At 43.6% G+C, this 21,098-nt stretch overlaps 1 protein-coding gene across 3 annotated transcripts in view; it reads left to right on the forward strand.

Moving 5' to 3' along the window:
- The first annotated feature begins 139 nt into the window (after positions 1-139).
- The window catches only part of VWC2 (von Willebrand factor C domain containing 2), a 58,127-nt gene continuing 37,168 nt past the window's right edge, over positions 140-21,098 (forward strand). The window contains exons 1-3 of one of the 3 annotated variants that reach the window (XM_046937859.1): positions 140-431; positions 753-1,534; positions 8,395-8,524. In XM_046937859.1, the coding sequence (XP_046793815.1) occupies positions 821-1,534; positions 8,395-8,524 (844 nt within the window). In that variant the 5' untranslated portion in view covers positions 140-431; positions 753-820. The remainder of the gene's footprint in view (positions 432-752; positions 1,535-8,394; positions 8,525-21,098) is intronic. The other 2 variants (XM_015282290.4, XM_419028.8) reach the window with 2 other exon arrangements.

A 21,098-nucleotide genomic window follows, 5' to 3' on the forward strand; every position in this document is an offset into this window, starting at 1 on the left:
CGCCGGAAAGTTCGGGGCTGCGGGAGGAGCGGGCGCGGTGCCCCGCGGTGCCGCCGCCCCCGCCGGGCCGGGCCGCCGGTGAGGGCCGGGGAGGCGGGCGGTGGGGCGGCTTTTAAATGGCTTTGAGGAGCCGTACCTCGGAGGTGGGGCTGCGCCGGGAGCTGGAGCGTCTTGGCTCGCCGCGGCCGGAGCAGCGTACGTATATGTGTGTGTGTTCGGGGTGTGATGCGCGGTGCGCTGGGGACGGAGCCGGGAGCGCTGTCGGTGCCGCGGGAACTCCTCCGGGCTCCGCTGCGCCTTTAAAACACGGGAAGGAAGGGATGCTGCGTGCCTGTTTGGGGAGTTCGGGAGGGATGTAGTTTGGCTCGGGGCGCTTCGATGCGATGGTAGGCATTTAAAAACCAGCCAAACAAACCAACACTTCAGGCTGAGTAAGAGGCTCAACGAAAAACACCGTGCATGCAGATGAGCGGGACGCAGCCGGCTCCGCGCTGCTCCACGCCGGGCAGCGCTGTCACTCAGCCCCGGCCCCGGGGCTGCCGCTGGGGGGGACCGTGACCCCGGGACGGGGGTCGGCGTGCGCGGCCCGGGCGGAGGTCCGCTCCGGAGCGGGGGGAGGAGGAGGAGGGATGGCCGCAGCAGCAGGCTGTGCTCTGCCCGGTGTGTGCGGTTCGCACGGTGCTCGAGGTGTCGTTGCGTCGGGGTGGGGGAGAGGTGCCCGGGCTGAAGTGTTCTAATCGCTCTCTTCCTAGGGGCTGCGGATCCGCCGCGCGCTTCCCTCCGATGTGAGCGCAGTGTCCCCTGTGGGATGCAGTAGGTGATGCCCAGCTCTACTGCAATGGCAATTGGAGCTCTCTCCAGCTCTCTCCTGGTAACCTGCTGCCTCATGGTTGCCCTCTGTAGCTCCACCATCCCCCTGCAGAAGCTGGCCAGGGCACAGGACAAGCAGGAGATCAAGGCCAGCCAGGAGAAGAGGGACCACGCGTCGGCGAGGGACAGCCAGGCCGGCGCGGGGAAAGTGGGCGAGATCGGCCGCAGCGGGAGGGAGGAGGGCGGCAGGGACTGGAAGGGCAAAGGCGGCAGGAACTACTCCAGCAAGGAGTCGTGGACCAAGCAGAAGCAGGCTTGGAGCAGCCAGGGGACGGGCGGCAAGCCCGCCAGCGTGCCGGCCCAGGAGCAGCAGGACATGGCGGCCGAGGCGCCTCGTCCGGCCGAGGCCTCGTCGCTGCCGGCGGCGGTGGCCAGCGCTACCCCGGAGCCCCTGGAGGAGTACGCCTACCCGGACTACCGCGGGAAGGGCTGCGTGGATGAGAGCGGCTTCGTCTACGCCATCGGGGAGAAGTTTGCGCCGGGGCCCTCGGCCTGCCCCTGCCTGTGCACGGAGGAGGGCCCGCTGTGCATGCAGCCCGAGTGCCCCAGGCTCCACCCTCGGTGTGTGCATGTGGACACCACGCAGTGCTGCCCGCAGTGCAAGGAGAGGAAGAACTACTGCGAGTTTCGGGGGAAGACCTACCAGAGCCTCGAGGAGTTCATGGTAAGGGCTGAACAGAAGGGCGCTTCGCAGGGCCTCGGTCGCTTGGAGCCGCACGGGGCTCCAATTTTCCCCCCCCTGCTTCTGCGGGGCTGTGAAATATTCCCCTCAAACATGACCTTTCTTGTGCTTCGATACTGTAACATTTTTAAATGAGGGGGCTGGTCTGTATTAATTCCTTTGGTATTTACAGTTAAAAATGCTACTTGAAAGGATGCTGCACGGCAGTGGGGTGGATTTGAGGAGGATTTCCAGCACTGCGTTTGTTCTCTTGCTCTACCGTTCCCTGTGACACTTGTGCCATGCAGGGACCAGGCAAGGGTTGCGGGCTGATTCCCATTCCTAGCAATCAGGCAGTGATGATACGTTTTTTTAACTCTTCCCCTTTCTATATGCTGCTTAATCTGAGCCGAAGAGGTTGTGTAATACTTTCAGAGAACAAGGATGGGCCTGCCTTTTAATGAGAGCAGGGGTTATGGTCTGGCTTACAGTGATGCTGAAACAAAGGACTTGAAAAGCTGTGTTTAGAGAAGGCTTTTCAGAGCAGAGCCTCTTAAACATTGCTGTGCAAGGTCATTGACATTGAAAATGCATCTTGTTTATTGAAGTGAACTGAAAAGTTTTGGAGTTTACTGGTTGCTTATCTTGCCCTTTTCACATGTTGTAGTGGCTAAGCTCTGCAGGCAGGACGTAAGGTCTTGCTTGCGAATGGCTGCAGATGCAGATCTGGTTCAGCACCTTTGTGGGAGCACAGGGCTTTGGCTTGAATGGGCTGAGGGCTCTTTGGAGCCCTGTCAGCCTCTTGTAAGGTGGAGCAAGAGAAATTGCATTTGTGAAGGATGTGAATAAGTTGCCCCCTCTGCTCCGCTCTCTGTGGTGTTTCCGTGCTCTTAGAAGCTTATTTCTATTTTTGTCTCCACATTTCACGTGCAGAGCACTGGTTATTTTCAAAGCATGGCAGAAACTATTGTGCATCCTCTCAAAGATGGCATTCAGCTCTGGGGCAGTGGTTCCCCTTTAAGAGGCAGATCGCTGTAGCAGGGACAGGTTGGTGAGACTTCAGAGATAGGTTTTAAGATTCCTTTTTTTTCCAGCAAAATTAATTCTGAAGGGCAGCCAGAGCAGCGATGCTTTTGCACGTGCTCTGTGCAGGTCTCCATAGGGAGGTTTGAAAGGCTTCTCCTCACTGTTAGCCCAACTTCTAACAAGTTGTTTTTCTTTGTATACAGTGATGTCCTGTTACTGGCTGTAAAGTAAATCTGAAGTACCTTGTTCAGTGTATGCCGAGAGAGTAAAACATTAGGACTTCTGTTATCCTTGAACATGGCTGGCAGTCTTTGTAAAAAGGGAGTGTAAAGAGTGACATGTACAAAAATGTTAGTACAGGCTTTGACTTGCAAATTCTTTTTTAACCCTGTTCAGCCTTTATGTAGTTGAACTGATGCCCTCCTGCAATGAAATAGCATTTCCCTTTACTGCTTTGTATTAAGTTGGCTTTGGAAAGGAGGGAGAATGGGTGCCTGCTCCAGGTGTGCAAGGAAAGTTACCAGCATGGCACGGCAGTGGGTTTGCAACTGCTTCATTTTGACACGTGAAGACATTGCTTTTTAGTCAGGCTCCCACGCTGGTTCCAATAATACAGGCACAAAACTGTAAACACAATCATCTGCCCATGCCACCGCAATTAGCTGCGATGCCTGGCAAAGGAGAGCACAGATGTGGTCAGATTGCTGCTCAGTGGAAACAACTGCAAATGCAAATCATTGCACACAAAGGCTTTTTCCACAAGTTTAAAGCTGGCTGTCTTACAGAGCTTTCTGTTATGCCACCTCTTGATGAAGGTCGGGGAAGGAATTATAAATGGATAGAAGTCTGATTTTAATTCTGTCTTCACCTTTGTTTTCTGTTTATCGCCACTCATCAGACATCACTGAAGGAGGAAAAAGGTGACTTAACTTATAAGTGAAGTTACCTACACAAATGCTTACGTGCAGATGTATATATACATGCAGGTTTAGGAGTCTGCTTATATAAAATTTGTATATAACTCAACACAGCAAAACATCTCCCTGAAAAGAGCCAGTGCTAACTCAGAAGCTGAGTTTGCCAGGGAATGGAGGTTTGATGTGTTTCTTCTTTGACTGACAGTCAAACCCGTGGGCTCTGTGTGTGTATGTGTGTGTGGACACCTGTGTTTTTCTGCTTTTCAAAAAGGATATGAATATCGATACAAAATCACAAGGATGAGGTTTCCTGAAGCTGTTTTCATCAGCACCACTCTGCTCTCCTGTGGGTATTGTTGCAGGATCCGTACAAGTGAAACTGGAGCAAAAGCCTCAGCACTGCTGGTGAATGCAGCTAGGATAAAATTCAGCACTGGAGCTAGAGATTGCTGAGCACGTACTCCATGAGATGTTTTTCAGTCTTTCAGTAACATTTGGAAATGCAGGCTGACATATAAAGTAATAGCCTTACAGGGACCATAAATTATCTTCAGGAGTGTATTATTCCGTGGGAAAGACCTACATTGTTGGAAGTTGTTACTTTATGGGCTTTGTCTTGAATGTCTGTGCCACCAAAAATTGTCATTTTTAATTTAATTTAATTTTATTTTATTTTATTTTTGTGGGGTGGGTGAATACTTTGGAAATCTGGAAGTCAACAAAGCCAAATGAATTTTGAAACACTTGTGACACTGAAGTGATAGAGAAATAAAAGCAAGGCTAGTACCTTTAATTCTTGTCAGCCTAGTTCTGTTTATGTTCTCTTAAGTTGTGTAAGTGAAAGAAAATAGTTATTCAGATTCAAGCAGAATAGCAAATCAGTTTGAGATTATGACTTTTTTTAAGCTTAGGTGTTTTCAAAGCTCAAGGAGCAAATGTGGATTACATATAATCTATAATATTTTATTTGGCACGTGGAAAGGGAAAAGACGAAGCTCAGCTTACTTTGTATCAGAACCTTAATTAGTGTAAATGACTTCTCACTTCTTAATTACAACAGTTTAAGTTGTGAGTTGCTTCATAAACCTACCACCCTTACTAACGTTCAGTTTTCTTCATGCCCCACTAGTGGGAAATCTACCTGTTTACACAATTATGTGTTTGTGTTTTTTCCTACATCTGCAACTTGATAGCGAAACGTTTATGCATCTGCTCATAAACTTCCCTGTAAACAATTCTAAAGAAGTTTTTATTTTTGCCATCTGCACTCCATTTTCTACAGGTTTTACAGCTGCCTGGTGAATACTTCAGACGTCTGTGCTCCTTGTTGTCTTTACATGGTTTTTGCATAGGCAGAGCTACTGCTGCTGTGCAGTTAATAACTTTATCTGCAGACCAGAGGGACATGGCATCGTTAGTCTTCAGAGAGGGACTGCTAGGTCATGTCGTCTCTAGTCCAGCCTGGTTATGTCAAATGTGCTAAGCGTGAGTTCTGTGAGACTGGTGGTTTCCCAGACGAACAAGTAGGATTCTCATTGCATTGGTTGTCATTAGAGAGAGACTGTGCTGCAGGGAATGTGCTTACGTTACAGGAATAGAGGAGAGGAAATGAAGGACCAAAAACGTCTTCTCATTCTGATTTATTTAATTTCTGTTGTAATACACTGTCTTATTGTCTCTCTCTCTCTAATGATGATTATGTCTCCAAGTATTCAGCTGCAATTAAGATAAGAAATTGTTTTTCTACAGTTCCTGCTACATCATGATAATATATAAAAAGCAGTGCTCTACCATTTAGTCCAAGGATGAATAGATAAAGGTTGACACTAATACCGTTTTAGCAGCTACTGTTGTTCACTTACATGCTTGAAAAGAGCTTTGTGAGCACAAATGTATGCAGAACCTCCTTGATGCCAGTGCCCGTCCTCACCAAGGTGGGCTGAGCTTGCAGATGTGGTCCTACTGACTTTGGTAAACAGTGCAGGAGCACTCCGAGGTAGAAAAATCAGCCTTGTAAAAGTTTGTGGGAAAGCAGCAGTGTCAAACAAAACAGAATTTGTGAGCATCAGAATCTGATCTCTGGTTATGACACATACCTGAGGTAGGATAACACCATGTGTGGCTGATGGCTTTGCCACACGTTTCCCATGGCCACATTCCCATGGGCATGTTCCTATGGAGTTCATGTTCCTGGGTAAGTGGAAGGTGGAACCTTTGGACTGAGGAGTGGCAGAGAGTCATGAACAGCTGTTTGTACAGTTGACTTAACACAGATGTCAGAGGAGTCTTTATCTCACCGAAAAGTTGAACAAAACAGGACCTGACAGTTGGCGATGCTTACTAAAGGTGTGTGATATAAAGATGGAGAGAAACTTTTTACCAGAGCCTGTAGTGGCTAGAAAAAGGGCAATGGCTTTCAACTACAAAATAGTAGGTTTAGATGAGATATTGGGAAGAAATTCTTCCACATGAGGGTAGTGAAGCACTGGCACAGGCTGCCCAGAAGAGCTGTGGGTGCTGCATCTTTGAAGGCGCTCAAGGCCAGGTTGGATGGGGCCCTGGGCTGCCTGAATTGGTGGGGCACAGCCCTGCCCACAGCATGGTTGGGTGGCCTTTGAGGTCCCTTCCAGCCCAAGCCATTCTGGGATTCTATATGGAGTCTACTGAAATGGCCCATCATTGTCACACAGGAAGAGTGTTGATGACTGCAGTGTAACATGAGCAGTAGTGTAGTTGGTTCATGAAAGATGTAGTCCTCGACTGAACACACTGTATAAGAGGAGAGGGCATAATTCCGAATTATCATTACTAGGCAAAGATTTGATCAGTTTTGTTTGTCATTTTGCAGCATTATCAGTGCTTTACTTAATGGTTTGTTGCTGTAGAAGTTTTAGACTTACGCATAAGTCTAAAAAAATGTTGAAGCCTACTGAAAGCTATAGATTTACCTTGTTGAGCCTTATCCTTGGAACTGAGTTCTAGTAGCACTGATCAAGTAGGATTTCCAATATTTTTTTTTTATAATTTAGTAAGCATTTTTTCCTGCACTTAAGTCCAGAGGGAAGACTCTTACTAATGGCTTGCAGGGGCTCATTTTTGCTTACGTTCAAACTTTCACATGGAATTCAAGTGACTGCCTGAAATAGCTGACTCTGAACACTAGATCAGAAATCTCCTCATCTGCTGACACTCCAAATCTGCAAGTGAACATGGCAGTCTTTGAACAATTACAAGACAAAGTTCCTGTCCCAAAGCCTGCAATAAAAGTCTGCAGTAGTGGGCTGTCAGCCTCCATGTAGCATTTTATAAATGCATGATGTATTTTTGTCCTGAGTGGAGTGCAAAGCAAAGGGAAATCTGGAAGCAAGTAGCTAGCAAAGGAAGACTGAAATAAATAATAGTAATAAAAGCAGAAAGCAACGCAGCAAGAGACCCTATTTAGGCATTCTAAGTAGAGGGGATGGTATTAAAAGATACATGAGCACATAAAGAAATGACAGTCCTGGCAGGTGGGAAGAGAAGTGGCAAAGCATGGATGAGCATTTAGTTGGCGATGATGCTGTGCAAGCATCAGCGTATTTGAACTCAGTGCGAACAGGACAAGCAAGCCAAGAATGGACTTGAGGAAAAAAAGAAAGAGTGATTGGCTGCTTCAGAAAGAGGGAGAAGAATACCAGAGGATCTGCAAGTTAGAGGTCTGCGTGATTCTTCGTAACAAAGAGTATTTTTTTTTTAGCTTTGAGGTTACTCTGCTCATATTGGAGAAGTGCAGAAGATGGCTGTTTTGCATCAGCTGGAACGGGAAGGACTCCAAGCAAAACCAGCCTTGTCAAACTGTTGACCTTAAGTAAACCTGGAATGTGCACAGATTATGGATTTAGAGGATCACTGTCATTAACATGCAGCCAGATTTTCATCCTGCACTCTGAGCACAGATAACAGTGTGGGCTTTTTTTTGAGAATAGTGACGCAATTTAACATATACCATTTCTTCTTCTTTGGCACCCCTCCTTCCCTCTACCTCCAGCTCCTCTAGAAGTACAGGGACATTAGAGATGCCATGTGCAGCACCTTGCAGGGAAGAGAACAACTGGAATTATACATCTAACAAATACAGACGTTTTAAAGCCCCTATCTTTCCTAAAGGGAGCCTTGATTCCATTTCGTTAGAAATTAATTTAATTGAAGTAGGTCATTTAAGTAGTGATCTCCTGGCGCTTCTATTCTGCAGAATTCTTCAAAACCAGTTACGTTTCAGTAGGTAAAAAAGGATGACCACATTTCTTTCTTTTTTGGCTTCACCCGTTTCTTTGAGTTGCAATTTCTTTTCAGAAAGTTTCACATATTACAAAACAGTAGTTAACCTCAGGGAAATACCTGAATTCACAGAATGTTTTTCCTGACTTCACAATGAGAATGATCATTTTCAGTGAAGTTGCATTCAGTGAAATGCAACTTCCTGCCACCAAGAGGTTTCAAGCCTGGAAAAAATGCAATGAAAATTTCCATTAAAAGGAGTTTTGTGTTTCATTTAGGAAAAATTCTCCTTTATTTTTTTATGCAGTATTTTTTGCTAAATTATTTTTTGAACATGTAGTAAAATTAAACAAAATTTCAACTGAATTAGGAACCTATTATGTTGGCATTTCACTAAAAATGCAGTATGAATATTCTTACTTTATTTGTGTTAATATCTAAGGAGTTGTTGTTCCCGAGATCCTTTCAGCAGTTCTATTTGGGGCACAGGTTCAGAGCAGAGCTTGCAACTCATTTTGCTGCAGACCTGTGATTTTGCAGGAGCCTAGCCTTGCCCTCTGCATTATTCAGACCATAAAAAGCATTTGTTTTAAAAGGAGAGGAATAAGAGGTAAAGCAAAGAAGAAGTGAAAGAATTAAAAGATGAGTGGATTTGTGTTTCAGGTTTCTCCATGTGAGAAGTGTCGCTGTGAAGCCAGCGGTGAAGTGCTGTGCACTGTGTCAGCTTGTCCCCAGACCGAGTGCGTGGATCCAGTATATGAGCCTGATCAGTGCTGTCCTATCTGCAAAAATGGTAAGTGACTGCTGCAGAACTAGAAGGGGGTTTCTCTCAGAGGAATCCAAGTGGCTCTGTTCCATTTTTGCAGAGTAATTTCCATTGCTTCCTCTTTCTCCAAAGGGAGATGGAGAAGGATTGTGTATGACTGGTGCCTTCCCAGTGTGAGGAGTCAGATCTCCCACTGACTGAGGTGGACTCAAATAGGACCTATCGGTATTTTTGTTACCCAGGAGGCACTTTGAGTGTTAATGTCATTTATCCATGTGGTTTCTGGATAGAAACTGTAAATAAACTCATTGTAGATATGTTTTATATAGCCACACTAAAGTGCGTGCAGGCTCTTCGTGTTATACACCTTTCAGTTTGAGAAGTAAAAGTTACTTTTTTTCCCCTCCTTATTTCCCCTTTCAGAGATTCTTCTCTCCCTTTTTTTTTTTTCCTGAGGCAAATCAAATGTACCTTATTGAGCTCATTTAATTTTCATAACTAAATGAATTAAACTCCCAAATTTAATTGAATATTTTTCGTAACTAAATTAGACAGAAAGTCTCTCTACTCCCAGCAAGGGCTTGCATTAGATCAAAGTCTTGGTCTATTTAGAAGAAAAAATTACATGACACACTGGCTCATCACTTATAAAGAAGAAACGATAATTTATTAATAGAAATGAATACTGCAAAATCTCACATTAAATTATATTTTAAATGAAAAAAAACATTTGAAAATATTCAGGTAATTTGCAGCCATATATTATTTCCTTAGAATAGGATGGTTCCACTGCATTAGCTAAAACAAACTGATTAAATTTGTGAAAAAGCTAGGGGAGGAGAGAATATGCAGCATGTGCTTTTCAGAAATTCAACAGTAGATGATAAGGGATAGTTAATTGCATTGCAGGAGTTTCATTTGTATGGACATAGAAGTAATTGCTTCCCATCCCTTAATTGGTTGTTACAACCCTGAAGGAATTTGTTCCCATTGGTACAGCTTAAGTGTACTTTGCTTTTGGAGATGAGGACAGGTATTTTGTGAGGCACCAAGGGCTAGGAGACTGTTGGCAGGGGTAAGGTCTGTTCTCAGTGCCAGGGATGGAGTTGAAAGCACAGTACATTAAGTCTGCATGGTCTTTCCCTCTTACTGTCTCCAGAGGTGATTGCACTGTTCGGAGTTGCAAGGACTTTCCTGCCAGTACATTTTCTCTCACACTTGTGGTGGTGGCCATCTCCCAGCGGTCATTTGCCTTTGAATTAAGCTGGTATGACATTGTGGGGCTTGGCTTGAATGGTTCCAAAGATCCCCTGATGCATTTCCCAGAAAGGAGGCCTGTTTCAAAAACTATACGTAAACATGCCTTAGTCACAACACGACTGTCTGCTCTTTAAGCACAAAAGCTGGATTACTTGAGTTCTGCCTGCAAGGAGAAGATGTTCATGCCCTCAGCTTCTGAATCCCCAAATTAATTGCATATTCTTTCAGTATACCCAGAAGCTGGCATCACTGACCCAGTTTCAAACCAAGGTGACCAGAGCTGACTGTTTCCAGTGAGCTGTCCTGTCACTTCTGTGCATGTCAGAGAACTGAGAGTGGTTTTCCTTGTTAGCTTTTAGACAAGAAAATAAAGCCATTAACAATAACAGCAAAAACAAGATGTTTCAAAAGAAGCTTGACTTTTCTGGTTCAACAAACAGCTTTGGTATATTACTGTAAAGAAATTCATGAAGAATCCTCTCCATTTAAGGAGCTGATTTGGAAAATATCAGGCAGTTTGCTTTCAGAGTTTATTGTAAAGCATGGAATGTGCGTAGTTTGCAAGGAACTCTGGTGAATTACTGAATGTTTTTAATTAGATTGGAGTAAAAACCTACTGAGTAGGAAAACTTAGCCTGCCTCATCCTGTCATTTTCAAGCCTACTGGAACAAATGCGCTGTGAATGTGAGTCAGTGGAAACAATCATAGCATTGTGCTACAGGGTTGACTGCAGCAGAGATGACATCAACAACGTCATGTTAGTAACCCAAAGGAGCTCAGGAGATGTACACTTTGCTCAGCCACGTAGCCCATGTGGTGGGAAAGGTGGAGCCTGCCTTTCTAGAGAGCCATGGAGAGTGTGCAAGTGAGATGACTGCTTTCATACTCAGCATCCTAACGTAGATAGAACAGGAAGAGGGAGAAGGTGAAGTTTGGGTTCTGCGTATTGAATAAAATTTGTACACTATAAATGAACAAAGTCCTATTCAGATATGCATCCCATTCCTGGCACTTTATACCATACAGTGCTTTCCCAACTTGCCTGACCTGTAGATCACTGGTGGTGAACCAACAGGTTTGGAGCTAGACAATTGCATCCATCACCAATAGGAACTCACAGATGCCTGATTAAGAGTTATGAAGGAAATTTAGTGGAAGCCAGCCATGATCAGAAATGAGTGAACTCAGTCACCTGGCAGATGTGGGACAATGCGCGTTCCCTCCTGTAGGAAGGGGAGAGTGACTTCTTTGACTTCTTTAACCTGATTCCACAAAAGTACTGGCAGCTATTCAATGAAGGAGGGATAGGGTATTGTGCAACTCTGCATGTGCATAGTTTCATGCTTATTTTCAACTAAAGAAGTGAATGGAAAACTTGCAGGGCCAAGAACCACCTTATGTATAGAATCTCATATCTTCTGTATCACATCCCGTCTGTCAAGAAGGAGCCCAGATACCTTCATAGCTGAAGATGTCACTTTGTTCTTTGTGGGCAGGGACAGGCAGTACTTCAAAGAAATGTCTGTTCAGATAAGTAGCTTACGGGAGGGATGAAAGGTGCACTTCACTGATAAAATTTTTGGTTAGGGGGAATTTGCCTCCTGTTTATATCTTGAGGCACCATAAGAAGGGAGTCATTTTGTGTTTATCATATCTATATGCCCTACAAGGGTGCAAAGTAGGGACAGAGGGGAATGGAAGAGAGGCTGAAATCATGTGGAGGTTGAGCTTCAGGTAACCAACAGCAGCAGCAGGAAAAAAAAAAAAACAACACAAACTTAAATTGTACTTCAGTAACAAGTGCCCTGTCCTGTCCACCTTCCTCCTTTGTGGTGCAGGCAGTGATTGTGCCCCTCTACTCAGCTCTTATGAGGCCCCATCTGGAGTACTGCATCCAGGCCTGGGGCCCCCAGTAGAGGAAGGACATGGAGCTCTTGGAGTGGGTCCAGAGGAGGGCCACAGAGATGATCAGAGGGCTGGAGCACCTCCCCTAAGAAGACAGGCTGAGGGAGCTGGGCTTATTTAGCTTGGAGAAGGCTCTGGGGAGACCTCATTGCGGCCTTTCAGTACTTGAAGGGAGCATATAAACAGGAGGGGGAATGGCTGTTTACAAGGGTGGAAAGTGATAGGACAAGTGGGAATGATTTTAAACTGAGACGGGAGGTTTAGGTTAGATATTAGGAGGAAGTTTTTCACTCAAGAGGGTGGTGATGCACTGGAACAGGTTGCCCAAGGAGGCTGTGGATGCCCCATCCCTGGAGGCATTCAAGGCCAGGCTGGATGTGGCTCTGGGCAGCCTGGTCTGGTGGTTGGCAACCCTGCACATAGCAGGGGGGTTGAAACTGGATGATCACTGTGGTTCTTTTCAACCCAGGCCATTCTATGATTCTATGAATATGCTCAGAATCAGGCACAAACGTTTCTACAGCTCATCAGGAGTGAAGAATGAAGATAATAAGCATATCACTCTCTCTCCATTATAAAAAGGCTGGGTATTTGTTGCCAGTGATTCATTTGGGTGGCGGGGGAATGGCTAATACCAAAAGTGAATTATCTTCCTAAATTGAATTACCTTGCTTGTCTGCTCCACTTTGCTCTCTGTTTGAGCCCTGGTAGCCATGCACAGCTGAACTGAGCCTGCTGTGTGGGAGTTACAGAAGGGCTAGGCTAAACAAAGTGTCCAGGTGGAGCCTGACAGGGAGTTGCTAGAAAAAAAACAAAAAAACGAACAAAAAAACAACCTGAAGCCATTTTGTTCCAAGGTCCTCAGCAGTTTTTTGTTTCATTGCATGGTTGAAAGATTGCCCCAGATGAAAAGAAGCTGGTCCAGGTGCCTCCTCAGCACTTACTTTTTTGTGCTTGGTGGTGTTTCAGAGGCTTAGGTAGGCTTCTGAATGACAGGTAGGAAGCTCAGTTTGTGTGGGGCACTCTCAGATATACAACATGGCTTTGTCTCGGTGTGGGACCCAGATCTATTTAACAATGGCGGAGAATGTGTGAGTTGTGACCTGGAGACCCATCCCACCATAAGAAGGTCAAGCTTTCTCCAGGCAGACACGGGGACACTGTATCATGGCAGTGGAGTGTTTGTTCTTCCTGCAGTCCCAGCCTTATACAAGCACCATGGAGAACCTAACCTGTAAAATTTAATGTCCTTCTGCAGTATGCTTAAATAAAATATGATATCCCCTCAACCGTATATGGCTTGGCAGATAATTTACATAAAGCAGAGAAGACACAGAAGTTTAGCAGTCTGAGAGTGATTCTTAGTACCCCTTAAGACAGGGATCAAATCAGGTGGTCGTGGTGATCTTCTGGATATAATTATAGGATTACAGAGTAACTGTAAAGTCTAGTTGCTAAGATTAAAACAGTACATCATTTTATTAAAAAAGGAATTTTCATTAAAAAATAACCTAGTAAATGAGAAATCCTTACACCCTAATCCCTGTTCTGTCCGTGCTGTATGCACCAATATGTTTTGTTCCCTTCTGCTGACTTCAGTTCAGGCACTCAAATGCCTTTATGCGGAGAGGATAGTTTTTGTTCTGTGTTTCTGTGATCTTCAGTCACTTAGCAAAAACTTCTGCAGAAACTTTGTGCTTTAATTGGCTGTGTTTCACAAAATGATTTATAATATGGGACTGTTAACCAGGAAATATTAATGTTTCAGTGGGAAAAACACCATTAAAGTTTCATGAACAGCTGTATGTGATTAAAATTGCCTAGTGAACATGCAGGTAGGTGAAAAACTGTAGCAGAAAATTTGGCAGCAGTTTATGGAAAATAAAGAAATATCAGACTTGTTCCTTTATGGTTGTATTGAGCATTTGGAGTGGCTTCAAATCTGGTAGGTGAAGTCAGTAATCTAGTAATAGTAATTTTTACTGTTTCTGTATTTTCTGTTAAAGAAATTTCAAGGAAGATCAGTCTGAGTCATCTTATTTCAAGGGATTCCTTTAACACTATTTAATCTCTCTGTCTGCTTCTCATTTTTTCCTCTTTACTCTGGGGTTGATGGCTATAAAAGCCACATGTGGTTCCAGTGCAGAAATCCCAGGATTTTGTTACTGGGACATGTTTTTTCTTTTGGATCAGACCTGTTGTAATGTGCATGGATTACCACTGCAAAGTGGATGGAACAATTTTTTTTTTCCCAAATAGTTGTGGTCCTTGTTAATTTCAATTGTATATGTGTATTCCCTCACTGCAAGAAGGACATTGAGACCATGGAATGTGTCCAGAGAAGGGCAACAAAACTTACAGGGAATGGCTGAGGGAGCTGGGATTGTTCAGTCCGGAGGAGGCTCCAGGAAATCTTACCACTTTCTACAACTGCCTGAAGGGAAGTTGTGGTGAGGTGGGGATTGGCTTCTTCTCCCACATAAATAGTGATAGGATGAGAGGGAATGGCCTCAAGTTGCACCAGGGCAGGTTTGGGTTGGATGGGTATTAAGAAAAATGTCTTCTCAGAAAGAATGGTGAGGTGGTGGAACAGGCTGCCCAGAGAGGTGGGGGCATCACTGTCCCTGGAGGTTTTCAAGAAAGGTGTGGTAGATGTGGCACTGAGGGATATGGGTTAGCAGGCATGGTGGTCATGGGTTGATGGCTGGACTGGATGATCTTAATGGTCTTTTCTAACCTTGATGGTTCTGTGATTCTATGCGTGTACATGCAATGAGATCCACTGTTGACTTCAGTATTTCCACATTGCACTAGCTAAGTAGCTGCAGATGCTGTAATTGTCCCAGAGTGTATTTCTTCAGTGTGTATGTTACACTGGCATGCAAAGCATTGGGTTTATTTAGTGATAGACAGTTATCAGAGGATGAGAAGGATCTGTCTGAAGGCATGGCAAAATAATCAGGTTATATTGAGCCTTAATCTGTTAGCGGGACAAATCTGTATATTGTATATATATTTATTGCATAAAAGTACCATGTATATACTCTTCTTTGTTGTTTTTATCACTAAGAAGCCAAAAAGCTTTCAGATGAGAGTTCTGCTGTTGACAGGCAATAATAACTGTGCTTGAGTATATAACAGACTGTCATTTTGCTCAGACATGTGAGGGCAATCAGAAGTTACACTGATGCTTAAAGTAGTGCATATATACTAAGGCAGGAGGATGCCGAATAGCCTATTAAAATATTAAGGCAGTGTATCCTATAGGCTTTCCAGAATGCACTCGGCAATATTTTCTCATTACGGACTGCTGCAGTGAGCTTGAGCAGCTTTTCTTCAGCAGCCAGTTTTTCTCTCTTCACTTGATGCTGCAGGCTTAGCTGCTGTATTACTGCTGTATTCTGCCCTGTCAGTCATCCACGACAGCTGCTGTCAGGGACTGCCACTTGGCTGTGGGTTAAACAAGTTGGTGAGGAAGTGTGCCGTAGAGCTGAGTGGCAGGGAGAGTCCTAGGGGAATGAGCTGCACACTCCTTCTAGTGCATTCAGGACCCTGCTTGAGTGTGTCACAGCTCCTTCAGAGGTATTTAGCTTCAGCTCCAGGAGCAGAAAGATGAAAATGCTCCTTTTTGTCAATACAAAAAAAAAAAAAAAAAGACCACAAACAAAGCACCTGAAATTGTTGGAGGTGTGGGAGAGGAGAATAACTTATAACAACTTCCATGTATAAAATATATATATATATATATGTAAGTGTATATGTATATATGTGTGTGTGTATATATATATACACACTTCACATTGCTCTCCATGATATTGTTATGTACCTGTATGTTCCTGGATGTGTTTCAAACAGAACAGTGCCTTCATGGTAATATCCACCAAGATACTGCCGTAAACAACGTGCTGTCACTTGATCTGTTGTGTCTGACAGCTTCTCTTTCACACAGAGGCACACTGGGGGATTTCTTGTTTTCCAGTGAAATGAGTATCCCATCTTCCCTCAAAATGAACTCATCAGTTACTTTTGTTTTTTAAAACAGCTTTTTGTATAAGAATTGTTTGAGTTTGTGTTACAGTTTAATTTGCACATACATATGGAGTTAGATAAGATGTTAAAATTAAGGTATCCCGGAGCTTACATTGTGCCCCACACACTGCATCCAGTGCTCTTTCTTTGCTGTTCAGAGAAAGTTCTGAAAATCAGTACTAAGAGAAGTTCTTCCTGCATTTGGTCTTGGTCTTTACGCTGGTTCATTAGGGAATGTATTTCCAGTGTTAATATTGCTCCCATGTTTTGCTCTTGGGTGTCTATTTTAATTCTGTATACATTGCTAACTGGAATTATGGCAAAGTTTTGGAGGGCATGGGTGTGAACTCAAAGTTTGAAATATTCAAATGCATTTCACTGTATATCCTTGGAATAAAATTCTGTATCAATGAAACACAATAGTTCGATTAAACCTTGATCTCTTAGATTCTGAAACTCTACCTTGCTCAAGATTGAGCTGCAGTAAATTTGTGTATTTCCTGACAGAAGCTGAGCCACAGCAGCTGTCCATGTCAGCTTTCAGCTGTATTCTCTGCAGATGGTTCCCCTTGCTAATAGAAGCTAGGCACTACAATACAGTGTTAGGACTGCATGGCTGCTGGGTATTTTGCAGTGCAGTTAAAAGGAGCACTGAAGAAAGATACATACTTTGTGTATTGTCTTTATATATTTTATTTTTTTCGTTGCTATAAGGACCTGGATAGACTGGATCAATGGTCCAAGGTTAACTGTATGAGTTTCAATGGGGCCAAGTGTTGGGTCCTGCATTTTGGTCACAGCAATCCCAGGCAACCATACAGACTTGGGGAGGAGTGGCTGGAAAGCTGCCTGATGGAAAGGGACCTTGGTGTACTGATGGACAGTCGGCTGAATATGAGCCAGCAGTGTGCCCAGGTGGCCAAGAGGGCCAATGGTATCTTGGCTTCTATCAGGAATGGTGTGGTAAGCAGGACTATGGAAGTAATCCTGCCCCTGTACTCGGCATTGGTGAGGCCTCACCTCAAGTACTGTGTTCAGTTTTGGGCACCTCAGTACAGAAGGGACACTGAGGTGTTGAAACAGGTCCAAAGAAGGGCAACAAGGCTTGTGAAGGGCTTGGAGAATATGCCCTATGGGGAGCAACTGAAGGAACTGGGGCTGTTTAGTCTGGGGAAAAGGAGGCTGAGGGGAGACCTTATTGCTCTCTTCCAATATCTGAAAGGTGCTTAAAGCGAGAGCAGGCTTGGTCTCTTCTCACTGGTGCCAGGTGACAGGACGAGGGGAAATGGCCTCAAGTTGTGCCAGGGGAAGTTTAAGTTGGGTATTAGGAAACACTTCTTTACTGGAAGGGTGGTTAAGCAGTGGAATAGGCTCCCCACGGAGGTGGTTGAGTCACCATCCCTGGATGTATTTAAAAACCATTTGGATGTGGTGCTCAGGGACATGATTTAGCAGAGGGTTGTTAGAGTTAGGGTACTATGGTTAGGTTGTGGTTGGACTTGATGATCTTTAAGGTCTTTTCCAACATGAGTGATTCTATGATTCTAAGTTAAATTAGACATCCAAGGCTTTGAGGGGAGCTGGAGTGTTGTAGTAAGGTGTTCTGGTATGTTAGTGTATTGGGAGTGCATTTCTCTGGTAAGTGATAAAAATCTCCTTTTACTTTTCAACGCAGTGTAATTTTCTGTGCTTATCTTTCCACAGGTAGTTAATGTGTAAAGGTTAAGAAAGATGTGAATTGATTTGGATGACTTATTACCTAATGGAAGCTGATTCTGTTTGACTGAGGTTTCCAGGCTTCGTTTGTTAATGCTTTGCTATTCTCTCATTTGAGTTGTCCCCCCAAGGTGGCCTTTCCACACAGGGCAGCATTGCTAATGTGCGTGCTGCCCAATCTCCTTGCGGCTTCTCCTCCTTTGGGATGTCTTCAGTTTTAAAAGAGCATGACAGCAATTTCAGAAGTTTGTTTCCAGTCCTGTTTCAACTTCAGTTGTGAGTGAAGCACAGATCTGATGGAGAACAGGAGCACTTTTTTTCCTTTCTTGACATTATGTTGACGAGGGGCTGACCTGTATGGCTCTTCACGTGTTTGAAACAGGACACTGAATGAAGAGGAGTAATAGGTTCTCACCCAAGAGGCTGAAAGCCTCTGATATTTTTATTAATATTTGTAAAATTGCAGTACTTGCTAATTTTAGTCTCGTGGCTGTAAATGGTGTCTTACTGTTTAAAACCACTGCAGTGGGGAACTCCCCTGTACCGTGTGCTGTGAGAGTCCTGAATTAAGTCCCCGACAATTACCTCTGCCCAGCAGGTCAACCATCTTTATCAACTGGAGACTCAAATGCTGTCTTAATTTAAAACCTCAGGTTTTAAGTTAGAAGCAGCTTCCACTTTCTGAACCCTTAGATTGTTTCCATGCAGTTCCAATTACCCATGCAGTTTTGCTTCCTTGAGCACATTCAGCTGTGTAGCTGTGATTAAAAATATAAACAGAAAATAGCAGTTTTAAAATAATTCCTTTACCAGCACAGTTACCATAATGATTAGCATTCAAAAGATGACAGGTAACCAAACTTTTTGACTGCTGTTTTCATTTAGGAAAACGTTTTAAATAGAGGAATGGCTTTCTACCAAAAAACTTCATTTTCTTCCAAATGCCCTTTTCTTCTGGCAAGTCTTGAGCCTTTTCTTCTGTGCTGGTAGCCCTTGGATGAGAGTAATTCTGGCCTGTGTAAAATTCCACACATGAAAACCAGTCTTTGGGATGAAGAGTATTCTTCTCCTCTTGACCCCTGCTTGTTTCTTCCAGTGTTGGAACACACTGCTGTTTCACAGTAGCTACAGGTGACACTACTCTGAGGTACTTGCAAGAAGGGCCTCCACAAGGCACACTGCTCAGCTAATACAGTACCAGGGAAGCATCTTTTCACTTCAGGCTCACATAATGTGTCGTTTATTTCTTTTGTTTTCCAGTGGAATTGATCAGATGCAGTAGTGGCAGGAAAAAGAACGAGCATTGTAGCAGGATTCAAAGTCCTATTTGGTGAATAGTCCCAAATAAAGAACATCTGTATCCAAACAATCGCTTTGGGACCTCTTTTGTATGAAATATTTACTTAGAACGTGTCATGTCTTTTCTCAAAGGTAGTTCTGCAGGACTGTGGTGTTAATTGCTTTTCTCAGAAAAAGTTAAGTTGTTACTTCCTTTGCTCCAGAAGAGTTCTCATTCCTTTTTGATAATACTAACCCACACTCTATGGTCTAAAGCCCTCTGGAACATTTTGAGATCAGAATGGAAATCACAGGTTAAGCTGGGCAATTTAGGGGGAGATATGCAGTTAATGAGTCCAATTAAAGATAGAACAGAAAGAGGGAGTCGTGACTGTTAATGATACTTTATGAAGCTGAGTAACAAGACAGCACAATGGTAAATGTAATTGACCATACCCATATGTCAGGTAGTGAGAGAAATTGCTTGGGTATTTTGATGACCTCTTATTAAAATTTCTGCCAAAGGGTTTTAGTTAAATATCAATGTGAAATGCTTTCTGTAAACATCTGTCAGGCTTCATTAAGAAAGGCTTGCATTTATTAGAAGTACGCTGTTATACAAAGACTGGTTCCTCCCACCTGATTTGTATAATGCTATGTGTTTGCTGAGCACTTTGCAAGAAGAGGTTGCAGAATTACAGAAAGGAGCAGCAAGAAAGCTTTGAAGCCTACTGAAATTTCCCTTAAGATAATAGGTTAGGGCTCTGGTATTCTTAGCACTTGAATCAGACGTTGCAGGGTTCAGTCTTTCACTGAGAGAAAGGGATAATACCAATAAACATCTTCCCTGTACTTATAAGGCAAAACCAAGAGAAAAGCAAGAAAATCAGAAGTCATCATACATACTAAGGTCTTCAGTGCAGCATGTAATTAACCCATGTAATGCTGATACACCGTTTCCCAGCATTAAAATAAAGATCAGATCTTTGATAAGAGGAATAAAATACCAGCCTTAATCCAGTTACAGTGAAACTCCTTGGAGCTATATATTGTAGTCTGGAAGAAACCTGGCTGTAGTTCTTTTTTGCATGAGCAGAATTCGGTGTTACTGTTTCAGCCTGCTGTCCACCTCTTAGAATTTCCTTTTTGAACTGCCTCTTTTCAAAGCGCTTTGCAGAAAAAGGGCTAGGCTACTTTGACTTCAGCCCAGCCAAATGCATCCTGGAAGTACACTTATCTTCTAGCTAGGGCAAACAACAAACCTAATTAAGAAATCTTCAGAACAGTAGCAATCCATCTCCCACACAGCTGTTGCACAACCGTTTTGATGTGGGCTGGGACACAATAGCACCATTTGAAATTATGCTTTCAAGTTACTCAGTACATGCAGATGATGGAGAGAAGAACTAATGAGGATGCCTTTTGGCATGTTCTGCTTTCAGCTATTCTATGAAGCTGTGTTTAAATGACCTAAAGGTAGGTCACCCATAAATTGCTTGTATAATAGCCATTTATACTAAGACAGCAATGGTTGGTCAAAGAGCTCTCTGTAGTTGCGGTTTGTGTGTGTTTAAAGCAGTCTTTGGTAGGGTTAATTAAACAAAAATAGGCCTCAAAAGCAAATAAATAAATAAAAATGATAGCAGTTTATGGAGTTATTTGTTATGTCAATGCAGTAGAGAAATATGCCACCCTGCAATGGAAAGCTAATTATTTTCCTGCCATGGCAGCTTGCTAACCTGATATATTGCTAATGAACGGATTAGATGGAGGCTTGGCAGCCACTAACGTGAGCAAATGATTGTTTTTAAGACCAGTTCCCTGATGCTGAGGTCCAGGCGAGGTAATGATTATGACAACTTTCAGAGACCATTCTGCATCTGTTATTTAGTGTATCTCTTTCTCTCTCTTGTCCCATAGGTATTTATATCTAATTATCCATGTGCATCCCTAAGCACTCCTCCATACAGCTGGAATACATCAAAAAATCTCATTACCTGGTTTGTAGCCTAAACATTCAATCTGCAGGCTCAGTGTTTATTTCACTGTGTTTAAATAAGGGATGTTTCCCTCCTGGCATGGCTGTCGTGTTCTGTTGGGATCAGGTGAGCTACTAGCACATAGGAGACTGCTAACATATGACCGGTGGAGGAAGTGGGATCTTTGTGTGCTATCTGACATGCTGACAAGCACACCTTCCTGGAGTGTACCATATATGTGCCTGCAATACTGGAAAATAGCCTGTTTTCTTGCTGGCAGTTCATCTGCCGAGGACTTTCATCTGTTGTACTGTTTTCATTATGGGATAACATTTGTCAGTGTGAGAAGACCTCTTCGTTTCACATCAGTGGAGGGTTTAATCTTTAGTCTTTTTAGTTAAGTTCATTCTGACAGCAGATTATTTGCATTGAA

Source organism: Gallus gallus, chromosome 2 (genome assembly GCF_016699485.2).
Source record: "Gallus gallus isolate bGalGal1 chromosome 2, bGalGal1.mat.broiler.GRCg7b, whole genome shotgun sequence".
Taxonomy (NCBI): Eukaryota; Metazoa; Chordata; class Aves; order Galliformes; family Phasianidae; genus Gallus; species Gallus gallus.